Source organism: Magallana gigas, chromosome 9, assembly GCF_963853765.1.
Source record: "Magallana gigas chromosome 9, xbMagGiga1.1, whole genome shotgun sequence".
NCBI lineage: Eukaryota > Metazoa > Mollusca > Bivalvia > Ostreida > Ostreidae > Magallana > Magallana gigas.
Genome location: NC_088861.1, coordinates 4,038,328 through 4,064,775, shown reverse-complemented (window position 1 = coordinate 4,064,775; position 26,448 = coordinate 4,038,328). Strand labels below are relative to the sequence as shown.

Here is a 26,448-nt window from a genome sequence, read left to right as displayed (position 1 = left end):
ACAAACAACATTACATAATTTACATACGAGTTGCTTGTAAAGTAGGTCCTTTTGATCAAAATGTCACAAGTTTTACAGTTTTTTGGCAGAACACTTAGAAAAAGAATACGTAGAATACATGTATATTTGTGAGAGAAACAATGCATTTCTTTAATATATTGAAAGAGCGGTTGTTTTTTTTTACTAAAACTGGGAATATGTACATTGTATTTATGAAATATCTTCATTATTTCTAAGGGCATTCTGAGGGACACCAAAGTGAACTCGTAGAGTCTGTGTCCCTTATAGACTCTGAGGAGTGACGCCTTATTACACTGGGCGACGCACCTGCCAATTTATAAATAGTGCCTGTTTAGGATGGTAACAGTTAAAATTGACATCCCGAGAAAACCATTGTCAACCGACGCGAAGCGGAGGTTAAGAGTGGTTTATGAGGGGTATCAATTTCAACTGTTACCCTCCCAAACAGGAACTATTTATTTATTTATATTGAATGTCTTTATTCATAGAAAATTTACTACTTTTGTATAAAAATGACGTAGATTCTACGGCGAACCGTACGGGCATAATTTACAATTTATAATATAACAATTCGTTGTGTTTCCAGTTGCTAAGTGTGTTGCTAACGCTGGGGGTAAAAGAACGGATAATCAACTGCGTCAATCAGATTTCAGTAGTTAACATGAAAGTATGATAATGTGGTAATGTTATATATATTACTACTCGTGAATAGAGGATGTACCGAACGAAAAGTATCCTCGGGGACAGACTGTTAACCACTAGAGATTAATGATCTGTAGTTTAAATGAATAATGACAATAACAAAATATCAACCATCTCAAAAATAACTACAATGTAGCAAAATACAAATTCAAAGCAAAGCAACACATACCTCTAAAAAGATAGAGGTGGGATCAGGTGTTTAGGATCCAACATTTATTTGCGGCGATTTTTATTTGCAATTATTGGGGAAAAGTTTGTGGTGACTAAATTTCGCAACGAAGCCATCTCCACATACGACAAGAACATTGCTAAAATATTTGCGATGAGGAGGCTCTCGCGAATCCACTGAACCACTGGAACCTGCCAAAAATTCATCGCACGCGAATTTAAGTTGTTTTACAATACTGTGGAATCATCAGTTTTCGTGGTGGACCAATGTTCGTGGCTTTTGTGTGTAGCCTTGTCACGAATTCACATCCCCACGAACCTATACATAATCATTTGTTTAAAATTGATCAAATTTATCCTAATTACACTACCAACGAAATTACGACCCCAAGAACCAGGAAAATTTTGGCTACCCATGAACGTTGACCCCACGAATAAAAAGATTCCACAGTAAGCATCTAATTGAAAGACATTGTTATTGATTTTTTTATTTTGAATGTAATAAAAATACCTTTCTTTTATAATCTTGTTTAGTTGAGATTTAAAAGATATATGAACTAATTTTTAATAATTTTTAAGAGATTTTTAATAATTGTAAGCGTTAATGAAATGAAATAAATTTAAAACTTACTACATCATTTACAAAACTATACAATTATTTCTTATATACAACATTCCAAATGAACGTTTAAAACATTTGAACGTTTGATATTGAAAATGGTATCTTACTTATCTATTTTTACATTATGATCTTTTATTGTTTTGTATTTCTTAATACTGGGAAATAATTTTACAAAATTTCGTTCATGGAAATACAAAATGATATTCGTTAAACAAATATCGCTTAATCGCTTATTGAGGAATCAGTAGAATTCACCGTGGCTCAATTTTTGTGGTATTTGTAATTACCCCCCCCCCCCCCCCCCAATGAATTTACATTCTCGACGAAAACAAATTTAGAAATTTTTTTTTTTTTAAACATTTTATTGAAACTCTTTTACAATTTTACATGGTACAAAAAAATTAATATATATAATAATATTTTGCAAAAGAGTTATATATGATAAAAAGAGGGGGAAAAAAGACAGACAGGCAATCACATCATGTACATCAAACATAAATCAGGTGTATATATTTTATTTATAGTAATAATTGCAATGGATATGGGTTCCTAAGTTTTAATTATAGCTAATATATATGCTACCTACAGCAAATCACAAATTGCTTTCCAGTCTCTTTCATATTCTAAATATTTGCAGTTTTTTAATAGCATATATTTCTGAATAAGGAATCTGTCGGCAATTATGATACTTAAACTAAGAAAGTCAAGTTTTTGGATACTAAGTTTGAATTTACAGGAAAAAATGTATTGTTTTACAATAAGTATCAATAAGTTCTGAACTCTGTATAATTTATTATTGTTGTATTTACTGAAAAGTATGCTACTTTTATCAAAAACAAAAGAGACATTATATTTTGTTAAGAAAAGCTCTTCAAATCTATACCATATATCCTTAACTTCAGGGCACTCTGTAAATAAGTGTTCTATTGTTTCAATGTTTAATTTGCAGAAGCTACAAAGAGGAGAGTCCTTAAGCTTAATTTTATAGAGATAATTATTTGTTGGAACAATTCTATGTAGTATTTGATATTGCATCCATTGGAGTTAAGATTCAAGAGTAACTTTAAATGGAAGTTCAAAAATATTTCCCCAGTCAAATTCATTTATATCATATCCTTTTTCTCTCCAATTTATCACCGAGGTAACTTGCTTTTTCTTTTCTCTAGTAAGTAAATTGCATATATCTTTACATCTTCTTTTTTTTTTAAAAACACTTTTAGGGGCATCGGTATATATGGCTGAATCTTTTGTTTTACTTGTATCATTTCATATGTCCCTATATTATCAAAAATTGCGTTCCTCAGTCCTACATATTCTACATAATTTGTTTTTACCTTTGAGTCAATAATCGTTTCATAAGTTAAGAAATTACCATTTGGATCAAAAAGCTCAATAATACAAATCATACCATTATTAAAATATTGTTTTAGAAATACAGATGCCTTGTTTATTTTAATTCTTTGATTATACCATATATGTTCAAATGGAATTAATTCTTTTATAGTTATCTGGCAATCAGTTATTTTGGTCCAGCTCAGGAGTACTTCTTTCCAGAAACAATTATGTTTTAATTTACATATCTTTAGTGTATATTCAGTACCTTTTGACCATAAGTTGCTAACACTTGTATTCATTTCAGCTTCTAAAATATGTATCCATTTAGGCGAGGAATGAAGAAGTTTTCTTATCCAGGTTGATTTAAGTGCTAACATAAATTCCTTGTAAACAATGTTTCTTTCTCACTGAAAACCGACGCATCCACAAAAGTACACGCCTTTAAGCAAAAAAATCCACAATCCACGAAACTTGGCCCTAGCGAATTTAAATGATTCAACACTAATTTTTTGTAAGGGCTACAATGACCTGAGAGCGTTAATGTACATTATTAGCAATGATGTATGTCCATAAAGAAACCTAGAAGTAACAAGAGAGCATATTTTAAAGGAATCTAGACACGATTTGAGATCAATATTTTTATTAAAGTTAATTGTAATTTAATAGCAGATATGGAAACCTACATGTAAACATAAAAGAGTTTCAAGAAATCAAGACAAGATTTAAGATCAACATCTCCATTAAATTTTATTTTTGTCATTTTTGATGTAAACAAGTTGTTTACATTGGCATCTTGAATGTTTGGCTATTATTTGCGCATTACAATCGAGATGAAGAGACCAGAAATCGTTGCACTGTAAACAAACCTTGAGGCTTGTTTTTGTTTGTAAATAATACACACTAAAGAAGTCATATAGTTTTAGGAAATTGACTCGACGAAAACAAAATAAAACTCGCTGACAGAGCTCTTTAACAATATCATAAACAAAACAAAGTAAGATTACTAAAACTAAGGCTATATACATGTATAAACCTTCTTATGAAGAAAAGCTCTGTAAAAAGATATAAGAAAATGTCCAAAATTTAAAGCTAACATATTTGGTTTTTTCTTTACTAAATGTAAGTTTATGGTTATGGTTATGGCAAAAATATCATATGTCAAAGTTTTAGGCAGGTCAAATGGTTAATATGTTGACCACCAAGACTCTCTAGAAACTGTTTAAAAAACTGTTATGTAAATGTTGAGGACACTATGAAGCTGGAGATCTTTTCTTAAAAAAAAAAAAAAAAAAAGAAGTCGTACGTCTACGATCACCTACGATCAAAATTACGACATGTATGTATGTTTACTTTCAATTTTTGATTTTTTTAGATTACATGTTTAATAAAAGACGTTCGACAAATATTACTTTTTATCGTATAGTGTCGGTTCTAGTACTTTAGTAAAGATTACACTTAATCGTGTACTACCCCCTCACTCTCTTTCTTTTTGCATTCAATTACCTCCGAAACTTTTTCATTTGACTGACGACAGTTTGATGACATCGTATTCAGCAGTACTCGTATCATATTCGATTACTTTGCCGATGACGCGTTGATCCAAATCCAGTTATCTGTATTTAAGAGGATGTCGTCTTTAGAAAAAAGGCTAAGCAGTTTTGGAGAATCATTAGGACACTATAGGGAAGATGAGAGCAGTTCTGATTGTGTTTCAAGTCTGTGGCATTTTCGCCATTGCTTTGAAATCAGAAGAGGATGTCATCGTTTGTTCGTCTGGAATAAAGTATGATTTGACTCCCGGGAATAATAAATTTCAATGTGCGACGTCTTTATTTGAAAGTCTAGAATTGATTTGTGGTGGGTCCGGCAAATTTTCACGTTTTAAAGGTATGTATTTGGTTTGCATTTACAGTATGCCTACCGTAGATCTCAATTATTTTGTTATCCTGTTTCTTTTTATGTATATTTCTTTATACATATAATTATATAAAATGATAATCGAATTCTTAGAAGTATCTAGAAAAATGTAATGTACAAATGTGTTTAAAGCCGGTACATCAACTTACTTTATTTTAAATACACCTATCAATAAGTATTTTTCTTTACATTTGAATCCACACTGTTGATCGTGTTAAACAAATTCTTGGTGAAAATTATAGCGAATAAGTTTTATATTAGCGCAATTAATCGTTTTAAAGTGCATGTGATTTTCTGGAGACAAAATGAAAAAAAACTACATGGATATTGTTCTGTTTTTCTCATAGTTAATAATTTTATCTTTGGAAGGAAAAATTAACAAAACTGAAAATAGATAAACGATTTTTTTTTATTAAACAAATCAAGAATTCTTGCTCATACAAACCTAGTTTTCTGATTATGATATTTTTCATAAAATCTTATCTAAAAGAATATTTACACACGGTCAGTCAATTTCGCCTAGATCGCTTAAAAATTGAAAATGTTATGATAAAAAAATTCTTAAACATTCATATCACTGTTAGAGAAAATTTACCTGCGGGAGGTCGATTAATCTTTAAACTTGAATGTTCGATCTTAAGACTAAGCATTTTATTAAATTTATATCCTACGATTAATCGCAGTGTATTCTAAAGGTTAAAAGAATGAGCTAAAACATGGATAAACTATTGTGTTTCCTTCTTAAGGTCAGACGTGACTTATCTTCCATTTTTTTCTATTTTTCCTATCTCCACAATGTGAAGATTTCCATTAAATAATTCCATAATTATATTTTTATGTTATATGGTACTTTTATACTTAAATATGAAGTGTTCAATTTAAAGTTATACTATGGCTTTATTCATAAGCATTCAAATGCATTTTACATGCTATTTAAAGGAAATTTCTAAATATTCTAGCTCGGAAAATAGCCTGGTAATGTACTCTGAATTTTTTGGGAATTAACAGGTTTAAATGCTGATGAGTAAAGAATAGTATATCAAGGAATATTATATAAAATTGAGGAACGTCTCGTGTGTCCTTAAAGGTTTGTTCTCTTGATTAAGTATCTTTGTTTTCCTTTTTCTCAGACGATCCTTTTTGCTTTATTTTTGATGTGTATGGGTGATTTTCGTGTTGCTATGACGTTATTCTCGGCGTGAATTTTTTTTCTTTTTCTTTTTTTTGGGGGTGATTTTACCAAACTGTTCTTTATAATACAAATTCATTTCTTGTAGGAATTGTTTCCATTTTTCAAGAAGAACACAAGACGATGAAAGAATTCAAAAACGATTTATTTTGCCGTTGTTGCTTAAACCAATGCACAATGGATGACATAAAATCATTCTGCATGAGTGATTGATGGACATGAAAAATAAAACGATCCTAACACGCCAAAACAACACAGGACTTTTGATTAGATTGCATATAGAATTCAACCAAAGTCAACAGAATTTCAAACTTTTTCTTGCTCCATTTTACAGATAAGAATTATATTTCTCTGTTATTTCTAATGTAGCAAATGGTTTTATAGTGTATTTGGACTATCTCATGATAGGATATTTGCATTGCCAATTTTTGTATTCAAATATGCTTCTTGGGATTAAACTTGCAATGGTATCATGTGCAAGACTAATGATCTTCATTTTCACTTCTTTTAATAACTACCCTTCTTTAAACCAAATTTGAAAATATCTTGTTCACTTAAACAAGAGTTTTGAAAACAAGTTCTAAATGAAAAATAAATATTGTTCCAACATCATTTATAAAGATTTGTGCATAATAAAGCTACAGTATTCTGTTCTATTCTGTTTTGCATTTTACAATGTAATATGATAGCCGATGCGCAGTACAGTGTATTGAATTGCTTTATACAGACATTGTTATGGAAGACATAAAACAAATAACGATGAAAGAACAATAAAGCTTAGGTTAATGAGGAACAAAATTGGACATAATCCTATAACGTGATGCGATACAACGATGGCTGTAGTCATTTTTCTCTTCATAATTCAGTTTACGGCTCTGTTTGAAGTATATATGTGGATACAATTATACCGGGTATGTTTAAGATACAATAGCACAAGGACAGTCTCCTTTACAGGCAACGGATTGCTTCCTGTGAAGAAAAAGGCGGTATTTGTTAGGAATAAACATAACTTTAAAACATGCACACATTACACTATTAGTTCCTTTTTTAGAAAATGGTTGTTGAAAAGAAAGCAAGTATTGTCAACTAACAGGACTAGATTTGAGAATACATGTAAAAGTGTGGTGATTGTTAAAGGCGTGAAACACGATGCAAAATTGGAAAAGTATAAGATGCTCTCATTTGTATTTTAAATATATCTCAGAGCAACCATCTTACCTTAAAAAAGGATCTTTATTATATAATATTAGTTGTAGATAAAATTTGCAACTAATTCAATTTATCTTAGCAAAATTCTTTAAAATATGACCCCCAAAAAAACAAACCAATATTTTCATGATATATTAAAAACTTATTCAACTCCTCTTACGAGCACTGAGCTTGACATTCGTTCCCATAAGTGACGCCATCGCTTCCACAAACTGGGTCAAGGTTGCGAGGACAAAGGCATGGTTTTGACTCGGGGCACGGACAGGACCCCGAACACTGTTTTACAGTGCCACTGGACAAAAAAAGAAATATGTCTCATTTAACAATCAAAACTATTTCTGCAATGAGTTAGGTCGCAACTTTGAAAGCAAAATTTACAAAAAAAAGTTGTTATATAAATAGTGCCTGTTTAGGAGTGTAACTGTTGAAAATGACACCCCGAGAAAACCTCCGCTTCGTGTCGGTTGACAATGGTTTTTTTCGAGGGGTGTCAATTTTAACAGTTACCCTCCCAAACAGGCACTATTTATTTTATTATACTGAATGTCTTAATTTTAGAGAAAATTTTACTGCTTTGATATAGAAATGATGTGAATTCCTCGGCGAACCGTACACGCATAATTTACGCGTATGTAAAAATTCGTTGTGTTACCCGTTACCAAGCGTGTTGCTAACGCATAGGGTAACGGATTTCAACTGCGTCTAAACCAATCAGATTTCAGTATTTAACATGAAAGTATAATGATATAAATGTTACGGGAAATTATACATGTGTTATAAGCATGTAATCTTTATAAACTCATTGTTGTGTCATTCGGATCGTCGGATTTCAATTTACTTTATCTAAACTGAATTGAAGACATTTTGATAGATTAAAATTATAATGTGAATCAAAATGCATTGTATATAAGAAGGACAAATTTACATACTCGCATTCTGCCGAGCATTCATTGTCGTATGTTTTCCCGTTCATTCCACATACAGGCAGATATATCAATGGGCAGGCACATGCTTTTTTGCAAGGACACTGTCCCTCACACTCGACTGCCTGAGAACTAAAACCAAATATATTTTCATAACACTTTAATTCGTACTTTTTAAAAAACAAATAAACATTTCATATGTTCATTTTGAGAACAGACGCAATTCAAATGCTAATATATCACTTATAAGACAAACCGCGAAACCGGTGTATTTTGTAGCCTATATAGATAGCTAAAGTTATTATAAGCATCACAAATACTGTCACGATTATCAAACATAATGGTGCAATGGTACATTTTATTACGTGTTTGTTGTCGATTTCAATAAAATATTACTGTCTAAGACGTCACGGATACTAATGATATTGTAAAACACTGCTTAAAACTTACATCACTACCTGTATAAGTCTATAAGTTACTTTGTGTGTTAATTAACATCTGCTCAAAATGGCGGTCGCCTTAGCGTGTATTAATACTATTGATTTTATTTCTCGTTGATTCTGTACGACAAAGGCACCAAAATTGACCAAAAAATAATGGATTGGCAATCTTGATGTTATTATAGCATTTTCACCTCAGAATTTATTAAAATTGATATTGTAGATTTTAAAAAGTACCCTTAACGTCTAGTTTCAGGCAACTGATATAAGACAAGTTTACATTTGATACCCGTTGTCTCACTCTCCCATCATAAAATTGATATTAATATAAAATTTTTCAAATTTAGCATGGCCCCGGGGTAGTACTCACGCGCATCTTGCTCCACATTCGTTGTCATAACTCACTCCATCTTTACCACAAACTGGTTTTAGTATGAATGGACAGATGCAAGGTTTTCTACATGGACAGGTCCCGTTACATTCAATTTCTGCGTTTCTTTAAAAGAGAATAAAACAAATTACTGTGAAATCGTTTGAATTCGTGGAGACCAATTTCCGCGGATTCCAAAAGTAATTTAACATTAACCAATATATAAAAAAAAATAGTTAGCAGGTTAAAGGGATTTTTTGATCATAAACAAAATAATGAACAAGTACGGAACAAACTACATTGCATCTAGCTGTTGGTCACTGAATGCACGAAAATGTAGCTGCCCGCCAGAAAACACATTTTTATTCGTGAAAGAATATGAACTTACGCAGCTTCGGCGTTGCATTTATTGCTGTAAGTCTGTCCATCTGACCCACATACGGGGTTGTATTCTCTGGTACAGGCCTTCAATGATGTTTGACAGGGGCACTGACCCTCACAAGCAACCGTCGCACCACTGAAAGACCAAGTAAAGAATAACTGAGGAACCGCCTGGGGCAATTTTCGAGGATTGTCATTTTTTGTGGATTTACTTTACTGCATATAAAAATTGACAGTTTCATTTGCACATATTGATGTCAAAGGGGCTCCAGGATTTTGTTGAATTGGGACCCCTCAGTATTGATAATCTCTGAGAGCCAAACAAAAAACAAAATTGAAATATTCTCGATTATGACGTTAAACAACAAAGAATATATTAATCAATCAATGTACCTGCATCCAGCGTTACATGCGTTGTCGTACGTCCTATCATCAGAGCCACAGACTGGGCTGTATATCTCCTGACATATACAGGGACATCTACCGTCTTGAGCCACTTGAACACCGCTAAGATGTAAATTGTGTTGATTTATAGAACTCATTTTAAATAAGCTAGGTACAGTTTAATTTTTTGGATACAGTTTGATTCTATATAAAATGGACCTCGTCAAAAGGATTGATTTTGTTTAAAATAGTTAAGGAGGCTGGATGGTCAATAAATTTATCATTAGATCTACATTATACCTTGAGATTATGACTTATTTAGCTATACAATATTATTTCGTTAAGAAAAAGAAATTCATGTATTTTACTTTTTCAATTTTTTCCCCTATATTTTTATATAGAGCTCTTTTTCTAAAGAAGATCAAAACAGTCTATATATAGGCTAAATAGGCTTCGACCATCAACGCTATTAAAGTAGAAAATAAGGAGATTTTTGCGTGGACCCTGAGGTCCACGCAGAAAATATATAAGCGAGGTTAAACCGGATGCTATGGGGAAAATTCAGCCTGCGCATGAGTTAGCCTGGTTCCTGTGCGTAATGGGTAGCCCAGGGAACCAGGCAAGCACACGTTTATCTGAATAGGGATCGGGATTATATACCATATGCACACATAAGTTCAAAGGCGCTGTAATTGTAAAGTTGTCGGTAAACAGTCTAAAAACAAAGTATTCCTTCAAAGAAATGATCGGCATGTGATATGAACTGTCAGTATTATGAAATAAGTTAATGTTATGCTGAAACTACAACATGCATCAAATAGCATATTTGCAATGTTTTGTTGTTTTCCGAATACACATGTAACTTAACTTTACTTTTAGTAGGCGAGGCTAGAGTACTTCCCGATTAAAATTTGTTAAGCATTTAAGTTGGATTGAATAATTATGTCACTGTTTAAATGTTTAAATCTCAAGAAAAATTCATCAAAATATGAAAGCTGTCACTGCATATTTAACAAAGAAGTGCAAATCGTAATGTGTGCGCAAATACTGTAAACCTACTATTATTCGCAACGACGTTATTTCGCGATTTACTTCTGATAAATTAGTTCGCTACGACTAATGTTCGCGGCCGAGCCTTCTCCATACCAGTCTTACTATAAAAACAATACGACAACGAATGGTTCGCTGCAAGAAATATTCGCGACAACGAGGCCCTCGCGAAACTCGCGGAAATTTTTCGCAAGCGAATAAAAGTTGGTTAACAGTAGTAGAATTCACCGAATGCCTGATACTATACATGCAAACTTCATTAGATATATCATAATTATCTTAGAGGTATGAACCCTTAAAATTCTGAGATAAAATGTCAGGGGTATACATATACGTAATACAACGTACAAATTTGGTGATCAAAAGCAGGGGGCTAGAGTGGGTTGAATCTCTGATAATCTTAAGGCTTTCACGTTTTCGTTGGAAACACATGCAAATGGTCCACGTATTGTAGTCATTTTTAAAGGACAGCAACTTGTTTTATCATTGTGGTGTTTTTGGTAACCAATGCTTTTACCTTATAAAAAAATCTTTACGATAGAGTTATACGCAATTGATATCGATAGATACCTTTGTTGTGCAAGACATCTATTATTGTAGGTTTTGGCGTCCGTGCCACACACCGGGTTATAGATTCGGGGGCAGGGACGGAGGTTTCCCTTGGCGGTACACGGGCAGTCTCCCTCACAGCCCAGGGTCTGACCTCTGTAAAGATGTCAAGATTACTTTATTTTACACAATCAATAAATCTTATGAATTGCGAAACAGTACTGAATCCCCCCACCTTAGCCCCCATCTTCCCAACACACACACAAAACACGGAGAGAATTAAGAGTTCATTCAATATTAAATTCATCAAGTAATTAATCAAATAAAAGTGAGAGTGATATTTTCTGGCATTGCCATTATATCTGTTGATTGGTGTGCACTGGCGTCGGAAGAAAGTGTGTGTGTGTGTGTGGGGGCCGATACTCAGAAATATTGAGAGAAAAAAAACGTTATTCCCAAAATCATCAAAATCCTAATCCCTGGGGGGAGGGGGGGGGGGGGCTAGTATGCCTATGACACCAACTTCTCAATCTTTCAAGGTACATTAATGAACAATTATTTTTCCTGCGAGAAAAAAAGGGTGGCTGGACCTTCTATTCTACTATGTGCCTAATGGTAAGGTCTAACTTTGCAAAAAAAAAGTGGGTCTAAGCATCTCACTGTCTGACCCCTAAACGTAACATTATCGTATAAGCTCTATACTTATAAAACATCAAATACAAATTGTTATAAATTTTGATTTGTAATAGAAACTGTAAATTCAAAAAATTTAATGTCCATCGCCTTGTATTTTCATCACAATCCACATTTTGATCGCAAAAAGTCGCTGCAAACCAGTTTTGTTTTGTTTTGTTTTTTTTTTTGTTTTTTTGTGGGGTTTTTTTTGGGTGTTGGTTAATCGCAATAAGGTCGTTGCGGATAAAAATGGGTTTACATTATTCACCAATACTTACAGTAATTCAGCAGTACATTTGTTACTGTAGGTCTGTCCATCTGACCCACATACTGGGTTGTATTCCCTAGTACAGACCCTCTGGGTTCGTTGACAGGGACACTGACCCTCACAGGCGACCGTCACACCACTGGAGGAAAACCAGAAATGTACTCACGTTAAGTGAATGATAATGATAGTTACTGTAATGAACAAAAATTTAGGGCATCTTTCAAATTGTTTGAGTATGAACTATGAATTCTAAAAAAAATGTTTAATTTTGGGGTTTTTTAAACGAAGGCGAAGGATATTATCAAACACTTTTATTACATAAAAATAGTTTCACTTTTTTTTCAAATTGAAAGCAACCGTTTTGGTTTTATTTTAATGTGGTCAGCAATTTTATTGTTATACCCCTAAAAATATTCTTCTATAGTTATTTCTAACAAAAAGTACAACAAAACGAATGTTAAAAATTCAGTCCAACATAAAATTGTCAGACCGCTACGTCACAGCTACTCAATATAAATGTTCGCTATGGACTGTGCGACATGAATAGCTGGTTGTTACTTGTAATCAGTAACAAAACTGTTGTTGATAAGGATTCGCGCAAAATGTGAATTGTTGAACCTTCAGACAGAAATGTGTCTTTGACCTTCGGCTTCGGGCAACATTGCTGTCTTCGAGTCCAACAAATCAGAAAAAGCCATCATATACTCAGTCAATAATTCTATATTATAAAATTGCAGTTGATAATTTATGGTAGTAGACAAATATACAATTAAACAGTTATAAATAAGCTTTATATATATAAGGGAAAATAGAGTGAATTAATTTTACCTGCAAGTAGAATGGATTAAGGGCTACTTTGTTATACATGTATCAATAAATTCGCTATTAATTTGCAACTTCGCAATAAACGTAAAAAATAAATTATTAAGACATTAAAACATGAAGAATTTTGGCCGGGAATCGCGGGTGTTTCTCTATAAGCGTCGATTCTTTATAAGCGTGATCGTTATAACCGTGCTTTACTGTGCATATAACCGTGTGTTACTGTACATATAGCATTACCTGCACTTGGCGCTGCAGGCATTATCGTATGTCGTATTGTCCTCTCCACAAACCGGCTTACTGATCAGCTGACAGAAACATGGACATCGTCCTTCTTGGAGCACCTGCACACCTCTTCACCATGAAATGACATTCAAGTAATAGTATAAAAGAAATTACCCCTAAACATGCATTGAAGAAATAAAGCACAACAAAATGGACAGATCGTTATAGGGAATAATTCCCCAATGACAAGACGAAAATTAATTTCCCTGGCTCTCTTATTGCTAAGTTCGATGGGGCCATGGAGACATGGGATATATGACGATTAATAGGTGCAGTGTAGACGATTGACGCATTCCATCCACTTTTAGAATAATATTTTCATTTTGTAATTTCGATGCCATTTTCTTTATTAACTCATAACAGCATGCCGATAATTACTTCACAATCATATCCGGTTGTTTGCGTTTCTGGTCATTAAGATAATAATGCTTTGAATTTCATGTGAATAATAATATCAGGCGACTTAATAATGCATCTTTTCATTTACTGCACACGATGATCATTCAACCAAAATTATAAGAAAGCTAGAATATTACAGTATAATTATTATTTCATGGTTAGTAAGTTTTTCTCGATGAAAATACTGGTAAAAATAAAATAGAAAAAGTTAATTTCAATCTACATACCCTTGTTTAGCTAGACAATCGTTGTTGTAGGTTTTCCCATCGGAGCCACACACAGGATTATAGATTCTCGGACATGGACGCAGACCGCCCGTGACACTGCATGGGCACTCCCCGGAACAAGAAAGTGTCTGGCCCCTGAGATAGATAGATAGATAGATAGATAGATAGATAGATATGGATGCATACAAAACTAAACAAAGACTGTAATGATTAAAGTTGAGAGAGAGAGAGAGAGAGAGAGAGAGAGAGAGAGAGAGAGAGAGTGTGTGTATGTAAAGTATTGTACTTGTCAAGGTATTCTTGTAAATTGTACAGTAGTTTTACCAGTTTTGAGTCAAATTTAAGGTTTGAGAGAGAGAGAGAGAGAGAGAGAGAGAGAGAGAGAGAGAGAGAGTCGTTTTTTCATCGGACTGGAATTAAGTCTGTACGATTCTTTAAATTGAATATAAAAAAGATAAACATGATGGCTTTTCTTACGCTTGCTCCAGAAGGCATTGGTTGTCGTATGTTTGCCCGTTCTCTCCGCATACGGGTAACATGATTCTTGGACAAGGCTGAAGGTTATCTGTTCCTTTGCAGGGACAATCTCCATTACAAAACACCACCTGGCCTCTGAAATGTTTATCCGATGTTAATGACAGCATTTATTAATCATTAAAGTCGTGTGGGTAGTTTTCATGACATTCTAACTTCATTTTAATTAAGATTATTCCAATCAATTTTGTTTTTCGCCTTAGCATTCATTATATATATATATATAACTTTTATTACATAATTTAATATTTCCACAGAAAACATCTGTTTTTATTAAAATGATGTAATAATTAACAGATCACGTTGTCCAACTAACGTTAACGTATACAGTTTAACATAAAATTAAGAATTCCTAAAGAGGATAGGATTGTCCTTGACATTTTTAAACTTTATCTATTTCTTCAAACGAAGAGCTTTGTGTGAAGATTGAAGGAAATGCCTGTATTCAAATTTCAAATCTAAAATATTTGAATTTGTTTTTTACTTGTGAATAATTTACAGTAAAAAACAATTATCATATTTAATTTTCAATGCAGATCTGAAGGGGCTATTTGATGGACAGTCAGTCTCCCAGACGCCATTTCTTCAAGAAATTACATTCTATTGTTTAAATCTCTGAACACGAGCGTGCCTGGCCGTCAGTAATTATTTTTTTACTGGAAAGCGAAATTTTCGAATTTTCGAATTTTTCCATCCAATGAAAGTATAGGGAAAATAAAACTACTGTGGCGCAACTTAATACATAAGATAGCACCCATGTATACTTACGCCTGCCTGGCCAAACAATCATTGTTGTATGTCTGTCCGTCGGCTGCACACACTTTGTTCATTGTTCTGGGACACGGAGTCAAGGTTTCCTCTGCGCACGGGCACGCTGTTAGACAACTTATTGTTTGTCCACTATAATGACATCAAATGATGCACGGTACGTGATATTAGATGCACGATATATGTGATATTGGATGCACTATATTGCAATTTGATGTACGATATTGGATGCACGATACATGAGATATGAGTGCACGATTTTGTGATATTTGAAATGCAATTGGTAATCTTTCCTGTTAACAACAAAAATAAGCGGAACATTCTTAGACTAACAATCGTTTACTTTCATTATAAACTTTCAGGTAATACGTGCTTTTATCCAAATAATTTTTTTTTTAAAAATAACCGTTCATTTAATCATTCTTAAAATCTCGCTTTAAACATCCTCTGTTGAAAGTGATATTTAATATTGTACATGAAAGCAAATACTGTGGAATCATTTAATTTCGTGGGGGCCAATTTTCGTGGATTGTTGGTTTTTTGCTTGTTCGTGGGGATCTAATTTCGTGGATAAGTCAGTTTTCAGTTGTCTCGGTAGGTAAACCAAACCTTTAATAATTAGTTTTCGTTGGGGATTTAAATTCGTTGGCGAGGGCTACCCGCGAATAACACGATAATTGAGCCACCACGAATTCTAATCAGTCCACAGTATTAGACGCCCCCTTCAATAGGTTAAAAACTAAAAGAGCAAAGCATCATATCGGTTCTACATTTGTAATTTTTGACAAAATCGTATTCAAAGTTGCTTTATTTGAGATTAGAACGTTGGATCGAGTGTTTCACTTACGCTTGTCTTGCTAGGCAGTCGTTGTTGTACGTTTGACCATCGGAACCACAGACAGGGTTCATAATGCGGGGGCACGGCAGCAGAGAACTGGGGCAGGGACATTCACCCGTACACTCTATGGTTTGCCCACTAAGAAATAAATCTTTAGAATAACTTGTATAAATTTGAATAAAAAGCTGTTTTTTATGGTTCAACAATAAAATTCTTTTTTTCATTAGTTCATGTGGATATGAAGATGACGAACTTTACCAAAATTTTACGAACTGAAATAAGTCCAAAGTATGAATTGATAAACGTCATAAAAGAAATCATAGTTTACCAAAACAAAAACACCGCGTAAGAATTTTTTTTCGATGGTCTCTAACTTCATGCAACACGTGAACTAACAAAGGAAGGAGTTTACTGTATATATTTTCACATTTTTTAAGATACTTTCCTCAATTGTTCATAGTTTTAGAACATAACCCGATTATTCAGACAATTACATGTCCCTAATTCTCGCTAAGAATGCTGTCTTCGTGGTGAAGAATTATTCTTTTAATTTTCTGGAACACTGAAGAGTTTTTAATTGGTGGAAACTTTGAAAAAGGACGTTTCGGAAACTTTTCGTTGCGTGACACTATGTATACCCCCCCCCCCCCCCCCCCCCATCCATACACACAAATCAAAGTAAAGCTGTCCGTGAATTATGCTATTTTTAATCACAGTGAATTCGTGCAAGATTCACACATTTAATTTTTTTCATTTTAAATTGCACATATTATTTGTCATCTTCACATGTTCCCTCACATGATTAATTTCCTGCCTTTTTCTCGCAAACACAGTTCTTGTTTTAAATAGCAGATATTAGGCATGTCTTTAAAACTGTTTGAGCAAAGTTTTCGACGCATTGATATTTATTGAAGAGAGAAAACGGCTTTTACATGTATTTGGTTACCTTGTACAGATTTTAGGTATATCTTAAATCATGTGTATAGACTAAACAACTTAACACAATTCCAATATCCCATTTAATCAAAACCAATATCCTTTAAATCATAATTATTTATTATCATATGACTTGGTTGAAAGTCCACGTTAAAATACACGTGCTCGATTTTACTGTAAAGAAATACACCGGGCTCCATACTTATCAATTAAGGCACGGCAATATTTGGACACAATAGGGGGCGGTGTATTTTCCTCAAATCTTTGATTTGATTGGCTTGGGTTCTGTTCTAAGACAAGAAAGATCATATGAAGAGAAATATTCGTCATGAAGAATGGACTACGCTTTGATTCGCTCCGCTCCGCCCATTCTTCATGACGAAGATTTCTCGTCATATGATCTTACTGACGAAGAACAGAGCTCAAGCCAATGAAATCACGTTTTAAAGAGATTGGCACTTGAAATAATAGTAATGCAATCATCCGAAAACCATATGGATATAAAGATGGGGACCTATTATGTTGGGGTCACATCTTTAAAAAAAATTGAGATATAGCATGAAATAAGCTAATTTAAGGCCAAAATTGGGGTTAATTTTTTTCGACGTCTATGAAATGTAAGCTAAATATGCCAAATATATCGATAGAAATATCAAAATATTGCTTAAATAATTTAATGTTTTTTAATCTACAATCGCGACATTATCTCTTGGTTTATCAACATTTTTTTATAAACTTATCCGATTAGCTATGTAAAAATAAGTAAAGCTTCCCATAATGAACACCCAACTTTTCCTGAAATAAAGCTTACGATTTCTAATACAACAACTGAAACAGTTGAGTATATGTGTAAAAGGTGTTCTTGAAAATTGTACAATAGTTTAACAGTTTTGAGAGAGAGAGAGAGAGAGAGAGAGAGAGAGAGAGAGAGAGTGTGTGTGTGTAAAAAATGACTATCAACTCCTCACGCTTGTTTGGCCAGGCAGTCGTTGTTGTATGTGTTGTTATCTGTTCCACAAACTTTGTTCATGATCCTGGGGCAAGGCACCAGATTATCGTTACACGGACACTCCCCCATACAAGCCACGGACTGGCCTCTAAGCGACAGAACGGAAATCAGTTGATCGATTAGTCTTATTAGTCTGTGCATTTTAATTTTAATTTTTTGCAATTATTACTCGTCATTTAGATAGATAGATAGATAGATAGATAGATAGATAGATAGATGCATAATGATTGCATTTTTGAAACTTACGCTTGACTTGCCAGACAGTCATTGTCATATGTTACTCCGTTTGTTCCACAGACTTGTAGAATGATTCGGGGACAGGGTTTTAATTCTTGACATGGACACTGGCCGTTGCAGAGAACGGACTGTTTTCTGCCAAAGATAGAATGTTTCAGTTGATGCAGTTACTTTTATCACCACTTGTTGCTTGAATTATTGTAAACAATTTTCATTAAGAACTGGATTTTTTAGCCTCTAAATTGTAGGTATAGTGGGATTTAAAAACATGTAACTACCAAGTACTATCATGGTATTGTAATTAAAATATTTGCTTTATCTCTTAAGTTTTTCATATCTTTTAAAGTAAAATCATTATGTATAATTAACTTCAGTGGTTGGCTTACTCGCACTTCGCAGAGCATTCGTTGTCATAAGTTTTGTTATTCGACCCACAAATTGGAAAATAATTCAATGGGCATGCGCAAAGCTCTGGACACTCTCCTCTGCTAACGATTTTCACACGTCTGGCAAATACAAAATAAAAATAACCGTCATAATTCAAACTAAATAAAAATTTCAAAGGATATATCATAACGCTTTGGACACTCCTCTGCTATCGACATTAACATGTCTGGCATGTACAGGAAATTGATAGTTAGTTTTCCCATATACAATAAGTCTCTTGTTGCTATAGCAACAACATGGTCTCCCGTTCTTAATCTACCCTGAATCTTCATTCATGTAGAAAAAAATGATAAACATAATTTTTCACGTGAAGGAAGTTTCCAGGGTTTACTTCCATATGCATGTAAAACAACGAAAATGGAAAAAAATCACACAATATTTAGAGTACTTCCTGTGACCCATCGGAAGTTACACCGATTCAAATAAAACATGTTAAATATATCTCCTTATATAGTTTTATCTTTCCTCCAAGTTTAGTTGTTCAAGTCTCAGTAAAATCTGAGTTTTCGTTGAGGCAAGGTTTTTGTTTTTTGTCTCGGGACTGGAAACGGACAAACAGAAGTGCTGAATGAATATAGAATATTGCCATTCTTGTAGATTTAGCAAATGTACATTAATGTTTACCACACGAATTAAAACAATTAGTTAAAACTCATTTAAATTAAGTAAAGACTTTATTTTTTAAACGCTTCAGATGAGAACCGAAAGAGGCGGTTGACAAAACTAAATCCGTTAAACATTTCTTTAGACAAATGTCCTTGTTTCTTAAAATCTTTGCTTCTTCTTCTTGATCACTTACAGTTTCTAAGATAAACATATCTACATACATAGAACTACAATCCTGCAAAGATTAGTTGTTGAAGTTTTTACTGTTTCTGAGATATCAAGAGGGCAAGGATTTTGTCTCGGGACCTGAAACGGACGAACGGAAGTGAATTTTGATAAAAAAAAATTAAAAAGCCTCGAGGACTTTGTCTATTATTTCTAAAAGTTTAAGGAAAATCTATTCAGCTGTCTCTGAGAAATTCTGCCGACAAAAAAGGGGGAAAGAAAGAAAGAAAGGCATTACCATCACGGAAGACCTTAAAATAGAATGGTCGATTCAATCAAGACACTGAATTCATAAAAGTCATTAAAAAAATCAAAGTTGCTGTGGCTCTAAGAATTTAAATAATTCTTGAGTATGAACTCATTTGATAAAAAATTATTTTTTTTACTCTTCGTTGTAGATAAGAACGGCCATTTGAACTTTAGAATGATGTAAAATTGTACAAAATTCAAACGTAACGTAAGGCGTATTGATACGTTTTTGACGTTATATTAGTCTTTCTATGACGTAGGCAACATTCTTTATACGATATAAAATATTTTTTTAGCCAACAAGAAAGCGCGTTACAACCAGAATAAGATTATTTATCAAATGAGTTCATACTCGAGAATTATTTAAATTCTTAGAGTCGACCTTTTTTTTTATGATTTTTGGTGTTTTTTAAAACTTATTCGCTGGGGTGTATTTTCTTGTATGCGTCAATGAGAAATATATAACTATAAATTTGTTTTTGTCGAGTATGTAAAGTAGAAGAGGGCTACCAACGAATACTGCTAAGTCGAGTCATCATGAATTCTAATGATTCCACAGCAACTTTGATTTTTTTATGACTTTTATGAATTCAGTGTCTTGATTGAATCGACCATTCTTTTTAAGGTCGTGGTTTATAAAGCTTAAACTGCCCCATACCATTTTATATCGCATAAAACAAAAAAATATTGAATTCATTCCTTAAATATCATGAAAGAAAGTTATGTAAATCTTACTTGCATCTGGCCATACAGCTATTTCCGTATGTTTTTCCGTCTGCGCCACATACGGGTACTCTGTTCTTTTTACATCTACACCTCTTGGAGGGTCGACGAGATCCGGGCTTTTTGTTAGGTTTCTTGCTTTTCTTGGCCTTCTTCCAAATCTTTTTGCATTGCTTCCTACAATTATACATTCAATCCTTGGTATCTCGAATTTCCATATCTATTCCACAGTGTATATCTTTAAGTGAGTTAGAAGTACTAAGTAATATGGGTTTGGCTGTAATTCCTAATTATGAAACATATTTTACATATACATAAAAAAGAACTCGCTCTGATTTACATGTACATCTATTTACTGATTGTCGACGTGTCGATCGCAGTGTCAAGTAAAAACATACTTTTGAAGAACAGGAAATCAAAGCTACCTTGTATATAAAATCTATATAACTGCATTATTTCTTCTAGCTAGCTTTGTTTTATTTGTTCCCTCTTTTACCAAACGTATACCTAGTGTTTTTAAATCTTTTTTTAGAACAATTTACGTAATCTCGCTCAGTTACAGTTACTCCGTTAGTTGGTTTATTGCATGATGAGATGGGTATAGTTTTACGTGTATTGTCATGCTACGTGATCATAGATGTACAATACCTGCAGGGGTCGTAGCATTTGACTCCAGGAAAAGAGTTGCCGTTTGTTTGGCATACAGTCCGTGGTTTGGAGCAGTCACAAACTGGACATGGGCATTGGCCTTTACACTCAATGGACTGGCCACTGTTTCAAATGAAAACCGAGAAAAAAATTAATACATATCTAAAATTAGAAGAAAATGAAAATGAAGTTTCAATGGAAAGCGTTTGATTCTGAAATTTCAGTTTCTTTACCTGCATTTTGCCAAACACTTGTTCACGTAGGTTTTGCCGTCTTTTCCACAAACTTCTTTCTGCTTCTTCTTCAAGCATCTATCACAGGTCTTCTTCTTTCGACAAGGACACTCGCCCTCGCATTTTACCTTTTGACCTCTGTCATAAAAGAATTATGAATAATCTTATAAATATGATAATTTACATTTGATACTACGGTATGTTTTTGTTTTTTTTGTGTGTGTTTTGTACTTTAAACCCTTTTCTTTCTTTTTTATTTCTTCATTTCTTTATTTTTTGTTGCTGTTTTGCATACTTACGAGCACTTTGCATTACAGCTGTTGCTATAGGTCTTCCCGTCTTTGCCACAAACCGGACTGTAATCAGCCGTACATATACAAGGACCACATGGACATGTCTTATTGCATGCTATCGCTACCCCTCTTGAAAAAAAATAATTATTGACATTATCACTTTAAACCCTTATTAAATGTTTTATAATATTTTCCTCATTCCCTCTTTCAAAAACCAATCATCGCAAAAATGTATTTGAAAAGGTTTAATTTCAATATCTTTCTTTGATTTTAAAAAATATTTAGAATTCAGTCCTGCAAATATGTTGTCACGGCGCACGGTCAAAATCTGTGTTACATCAACAATAAACCATATACCAGTAATGTCGAACGCATTATTTCTATGATTTGGACTTCGAACGAAAAAATATTAAATCCTCAAATGAAATATTTGTTATGATATTTTATGCACCCAATAACAGCGGGATACATTGTTTCGTTACATAAAAATCAGTTACTAAAGACAGATAGTCCTCTTTAAAACTGACTGAAAACGTAACGTCCCCGGACGTCACCACGCAACGTGAAGTACAAAAGTATGAATTTAACTTGGGGGAAAAGCCGATAGAAACTGTAAAGATGTTCAGTGGTGCAATAAATATGTCGAAAATTATTAATATGCAAATTTATGTTTTACTGTAATACATTTTGGATATCAAACAACCCAAAAACAGAATATATGTAAATATTTGGTCAAATGAATAAGTAACGTTATCTGACGTTCAGGGTTTTCCTTAATGCAAACGAAGAAAAATACGTTAAAAAATGAAAACTTCGAAGAACTAACTTAAGATTTTTGAACAAATGTGATCAAATATGAAGTGGAATATTTTGTTCGTCTTAAATTGTAAGATGAAACGCACAAGAGACTAAGTGTGATTTTAAAATAGGTAATTCTGTAAGTTTTGCGTGCGTCATCTTGACATTATGTTTTGAACGTCATCGTGCTCCGTGGTGACAAAACATATTGTTAAAATCGGTAACAAAAATACCTTTTCATAAAATGGAATGAAACTTCACAAATGAATAAAAAAAATGTTGGTGCATTACTTAATTTGTTAGTTATGATTCATTTTTTTTAATATGAGAGAGAGTCATATTGTCTTCGTAATTTTTGATTGACCCTCGTATAGTTGTTTTATTATTATGTTCAATTATTTTGAGATTGGAAAAACCATTTTCTATAAACAAAAGATTGCAATGACAATCCACTTCACGTAAGAAATTATTTTGTAACATGCCATTCTAAGGTTTCAGAAAAATTAAAGAAGTTATTAAACGAATCAGTACGGAAGCCCGTTGGTACCACGTAGGAGTTTGGCACCAACGGGCTTCCGTAAATCAGTGACTAAAGCAATCTCAGATAATTTTGAAGAATTTGTTTTAGGGTTAAATGCTGAATTCCACCTAAACTAGCTGTCAACTGATGTTTGTTTTTCTTTGAGGTCTTTAAAATCATTGATCCGAATATACATGTACCAGTAGATGAAAATTGTTCAATTGCATGATTTCATTTTATTATAAAACAGTAGACAATGGTATAAATAAAAAGGTATTAAGAATTTGAAATTGTACTTATGTACATGTGATCTAATTAACCAATAATTAAGCATTTGCCATATCTTACACGACCATTTTCTTAGGGGGAGGGAGCAAACAGCATTTAGGAATCTTACAAAAAAAATAGTTTCAGTGTCATGTGTTTAAATTCAATACACGTGTTATCAATTTCTCTCTGTTTTTCTTGAAAAAAGTTCGCGGTTACGGCTCTTACTTCTTGGTAGCCTTGCATTCGTTTTTGTACGATTTTCCATCTTCTCCACAAACCGGGCCGCCATTTTTGTCACATTTCGATTTCTTTCTTCCTAGAATAAAAACAGTGTCAGTTTTATAATCTAAGTTGTCAATTCCTTGCAAAGACACGTTTCAATCCAAATGGTTTATAGCACAATAAACACTGAAAGGGCAATCTAAATTGTTTTGGAGAAAAAAAAACTTGAATTCTCACGATTTTATTCTTAATTTACAACGCAATTAACGCCAATTCGTCGATGACGTAATAGTAATTACATCGAGATTCGTTCTATACAGAAGGTTACTGCCTAGAAAACATTGTATATGAAGCTATGTGAAAATAAAATTCAAGATGTTAAAACGTATACTAGTTTGCGTTGTTTTGGAATTGTATAAAAATCAATGTGGCTCCGAATCTTGGAATAAGTTTGATAGCAACATCTATTTTTGTGCATTTGTGTTGTAAAAAAAAAAAAAGACAAATTATTTGATCAAAAATGAGAAAATGAAATTAAAGAAATACTTCATGATAAAAAGTATTAAAATATTGCAATGTCTATATAAGCCTTTCTTTTCCCTCTTCTCATTGATTAAGCAAATTGAAGTTAATATCATCAAAATCTGAATTTAAGGAGGGTGGGTGGTCATCAGATCTTCCTTAAATCTTTAGATAGTGATGTCTTAAGCTATAAGCTATTATTCAGCAAAGAAAAAATCCATGTATTTTACCTTTTAATTTTGGGCATTTTCCTATATTCCGATATAGAGCTTATACAGGGCTCTCTTTTTAAAGGAGATCGATACAATCTAAAAATGGCCACGACTGTCGATTCCTCTTAATGTAGATGCATAAATTTTTATTAAAGATGTATAAAATGACATGTGGAGATAACTAACAGTGTTCAAAATCAAAAGTCCAAAGGAAATATACAAGACAGGAGCAGAGCAAGCATGGATCATCTCTAAAAAAAAGAAAAAAAAGAAATAGAGGTAGGATCAGGTGCCATGGAGAAGTGAGCATCCTCGCTGACCGGTCACACCCTTCATGTGCTCTTTGTCGTTATCGGGGAAAAACGGAAAATTACGTTGACAATTAGGTGATTAATTATTGTATAACAATATAAGATATGAAAATACCAGTTTTTCTGTATACATGTTTAAAAATGATAAATCTGAGAGCCAATAAACCTGATTTCACTTAAAATGAATTTTCGGGTTAAGAGGCACTTGTAACATTTTGGCTGACAGAATTATTACACTTTAAGTTTGTACAAATTGCAACCCCCATAATCTAAATGTATGTACACATGCGTAATCGTTGAAATATTTGGAAATGCATCTTTCCTGAACTTATTTCAACGCCGAATAGGTAATTGACCGGCTCATATATTAATATATGTTGTGTTTATCAAATTTTCTAAGTACATACATGTATAATATATCTACGTTGAAAGAAACCAGTCTCAGTTTCTGAATTCGTACCAAATCCTGTATATTTGTACTAGAAAAATGTTCAAATCCTATAAAATTATCGGTAAATTGTTAACGTATACATGTATATAAAAATATTTCGGTAAAATTGAGTTGCAAATCTTAGAGTAATTAAGAAAGTGGGTTTTTCTTTTACGTAGGTTTGTACAAACCTCAGACAGAAAAAACATAATATCAAAGAAATTCAGGCATATTTAAGAAATGAACTCAATGTCTACCCAATTTATATGAGTATAACCTTGGTTGTAGCAGTTTAAGCTTTATAATCCGCGAAGCGGATAATTATAAAAAAGCGTAAATTGCTCAAACTTGTCATTGAGTTTATTCCTTATAATTTAATTTTCTCTAACTGAGAGCGTTTTACTTTTAAAAATGATATTAATCTGTTCAAAATTCAAACGTAACGTCAAGCAGAAATGGGAATGGTACGTTTTTGACGTTGGTGCATTGTAACGTGTCTTGTGACGTGCAAACCAGGTTATGCAAATTAACTACATTTTTCTATCCAATCAAATGCCGCGTTACAACCAGAATTAAATCATAATAAATAAATCAAATTACATAAGTATCAGCAATTTAGAATATGTTACCATGCAAACCCTGCTTGCGTCACAACAATGTCATTTGAATTAATAGGACTGAATTATAAAAAAAAAAATCGATTCCTAGTGTTATCACGGACAAATTAAAGACACTGAAAATTGTAAATACATGTAAATCTTTTTCAAATTCTAAATGATTGCCATTTGCAACATTTTCTAGAACATTTTAAGATAGAGGGAAAGTGCGTATTGATCTCACGCCTGATCACAGTACAGTTGTCATTCAATGAACGGAAAAAATAGTTCCAATAAACCAGGAAAAGGGTCTATTACAAATTCTTACCTTTGTTTTTCTTGCTATCACAAACATTAGCAAAAACCAAGCAGACGATTAATATAATTATCAATGCTTTCATGTTGTACGTCCGACTAGAATGTTATAAACCTTAGAACGTAACTTCACGAATTCAGGAACGCAGTTTTGGCAGAATTTGGTTGAATAATTCGGGTAGATTATTTTATAGCAAAAGACAGCGTGAACAGGGCACAATAAATCAGATATTTATGAGCAGGTTGGAGGGTACTGCGTCGTAAACATTTACGGACTGGGTGGTTATTTGTTGTTTGTATAGGATAGTTAGGACCGTGAGAATAAGAGAAAAATTACAGAAAATGTTAGTCAGAAATGAGTCAGAGAGGAAACTTTTAAGTAGTTCAATGGCATGTTTTGTTGTTTCGGTATACACTCTCAGTGAGAGAGTTAAAAACTAAGTATATATTAGTGTTCATTTCTCGATTCATGTGTATGTGAGAGAGAGAGAGAGAGAGAACATGGGTGTAGCTAGAACTCTTTGATGTGCACGTTTTATATATATATATATATATATATATATATATATA

The 26,448-nt window shown here is 33.1% G+C and overlaps 1 protein-coding gene across 1 annotated transcript; it reads right to left on the bottom strand.

Annotated features, from left to right (window-relative positions):
* Nucleotides 1-6,069: 6,069 nt before the first annotated feature.
* On the bottom strand, nucleotides 6,070-26,151 carry LOC105343051 (agrin). The gene is made up of 24 exons (XM_066071445.1): nucleotides 25,892-26,151; nucleotides 23,496-23,586; nucleotides 21,689-21,811; nucleotides 21,390-21,527; nucleotides 21,157-21,279; nucleotides 20,521-20,685; nucleotides 18,645-18,764; nucleotides 18,268-18,393; nucleotides 17,981-18,109; nucleotides 16,086-16,214; nucleotides 15,239-15,370; nucleotides 14,414-14,548; nucleotides 13,937-14,071; nucleotides 13,266-13,379; nucleotides 12,214-12,342; nucleotides 11,888-11,930; nucleotides 11,784-11,791; nucleotides 11,282-11,416; nucleotides 9,671-9,784; nucleotides 9,285-9,413; nucleotides 8,897-9,022; nucleotides 8,093-8,218; nucleotides 7,324-7,455; nucleotides 6,070-6,923 (listed from the first exon to the last, which is right to left on the bottom strand). The coding sequence occupies exons 1-24, from the start codon at nucleotides 25,962-25,964 to the stop codon at nucleotides 6,872-6,874; spliced, it is 2,727 nt and encodes a 908-aa protein (XP_065927517.1). The 5' UTR covers nucleotides 25,965-26,151; the 3' UTR covers nucleotides 6,070-6,871.
* Between the last annotated feature and the right edge of the window lie 297 nt (nucleotides 26,152-26,448).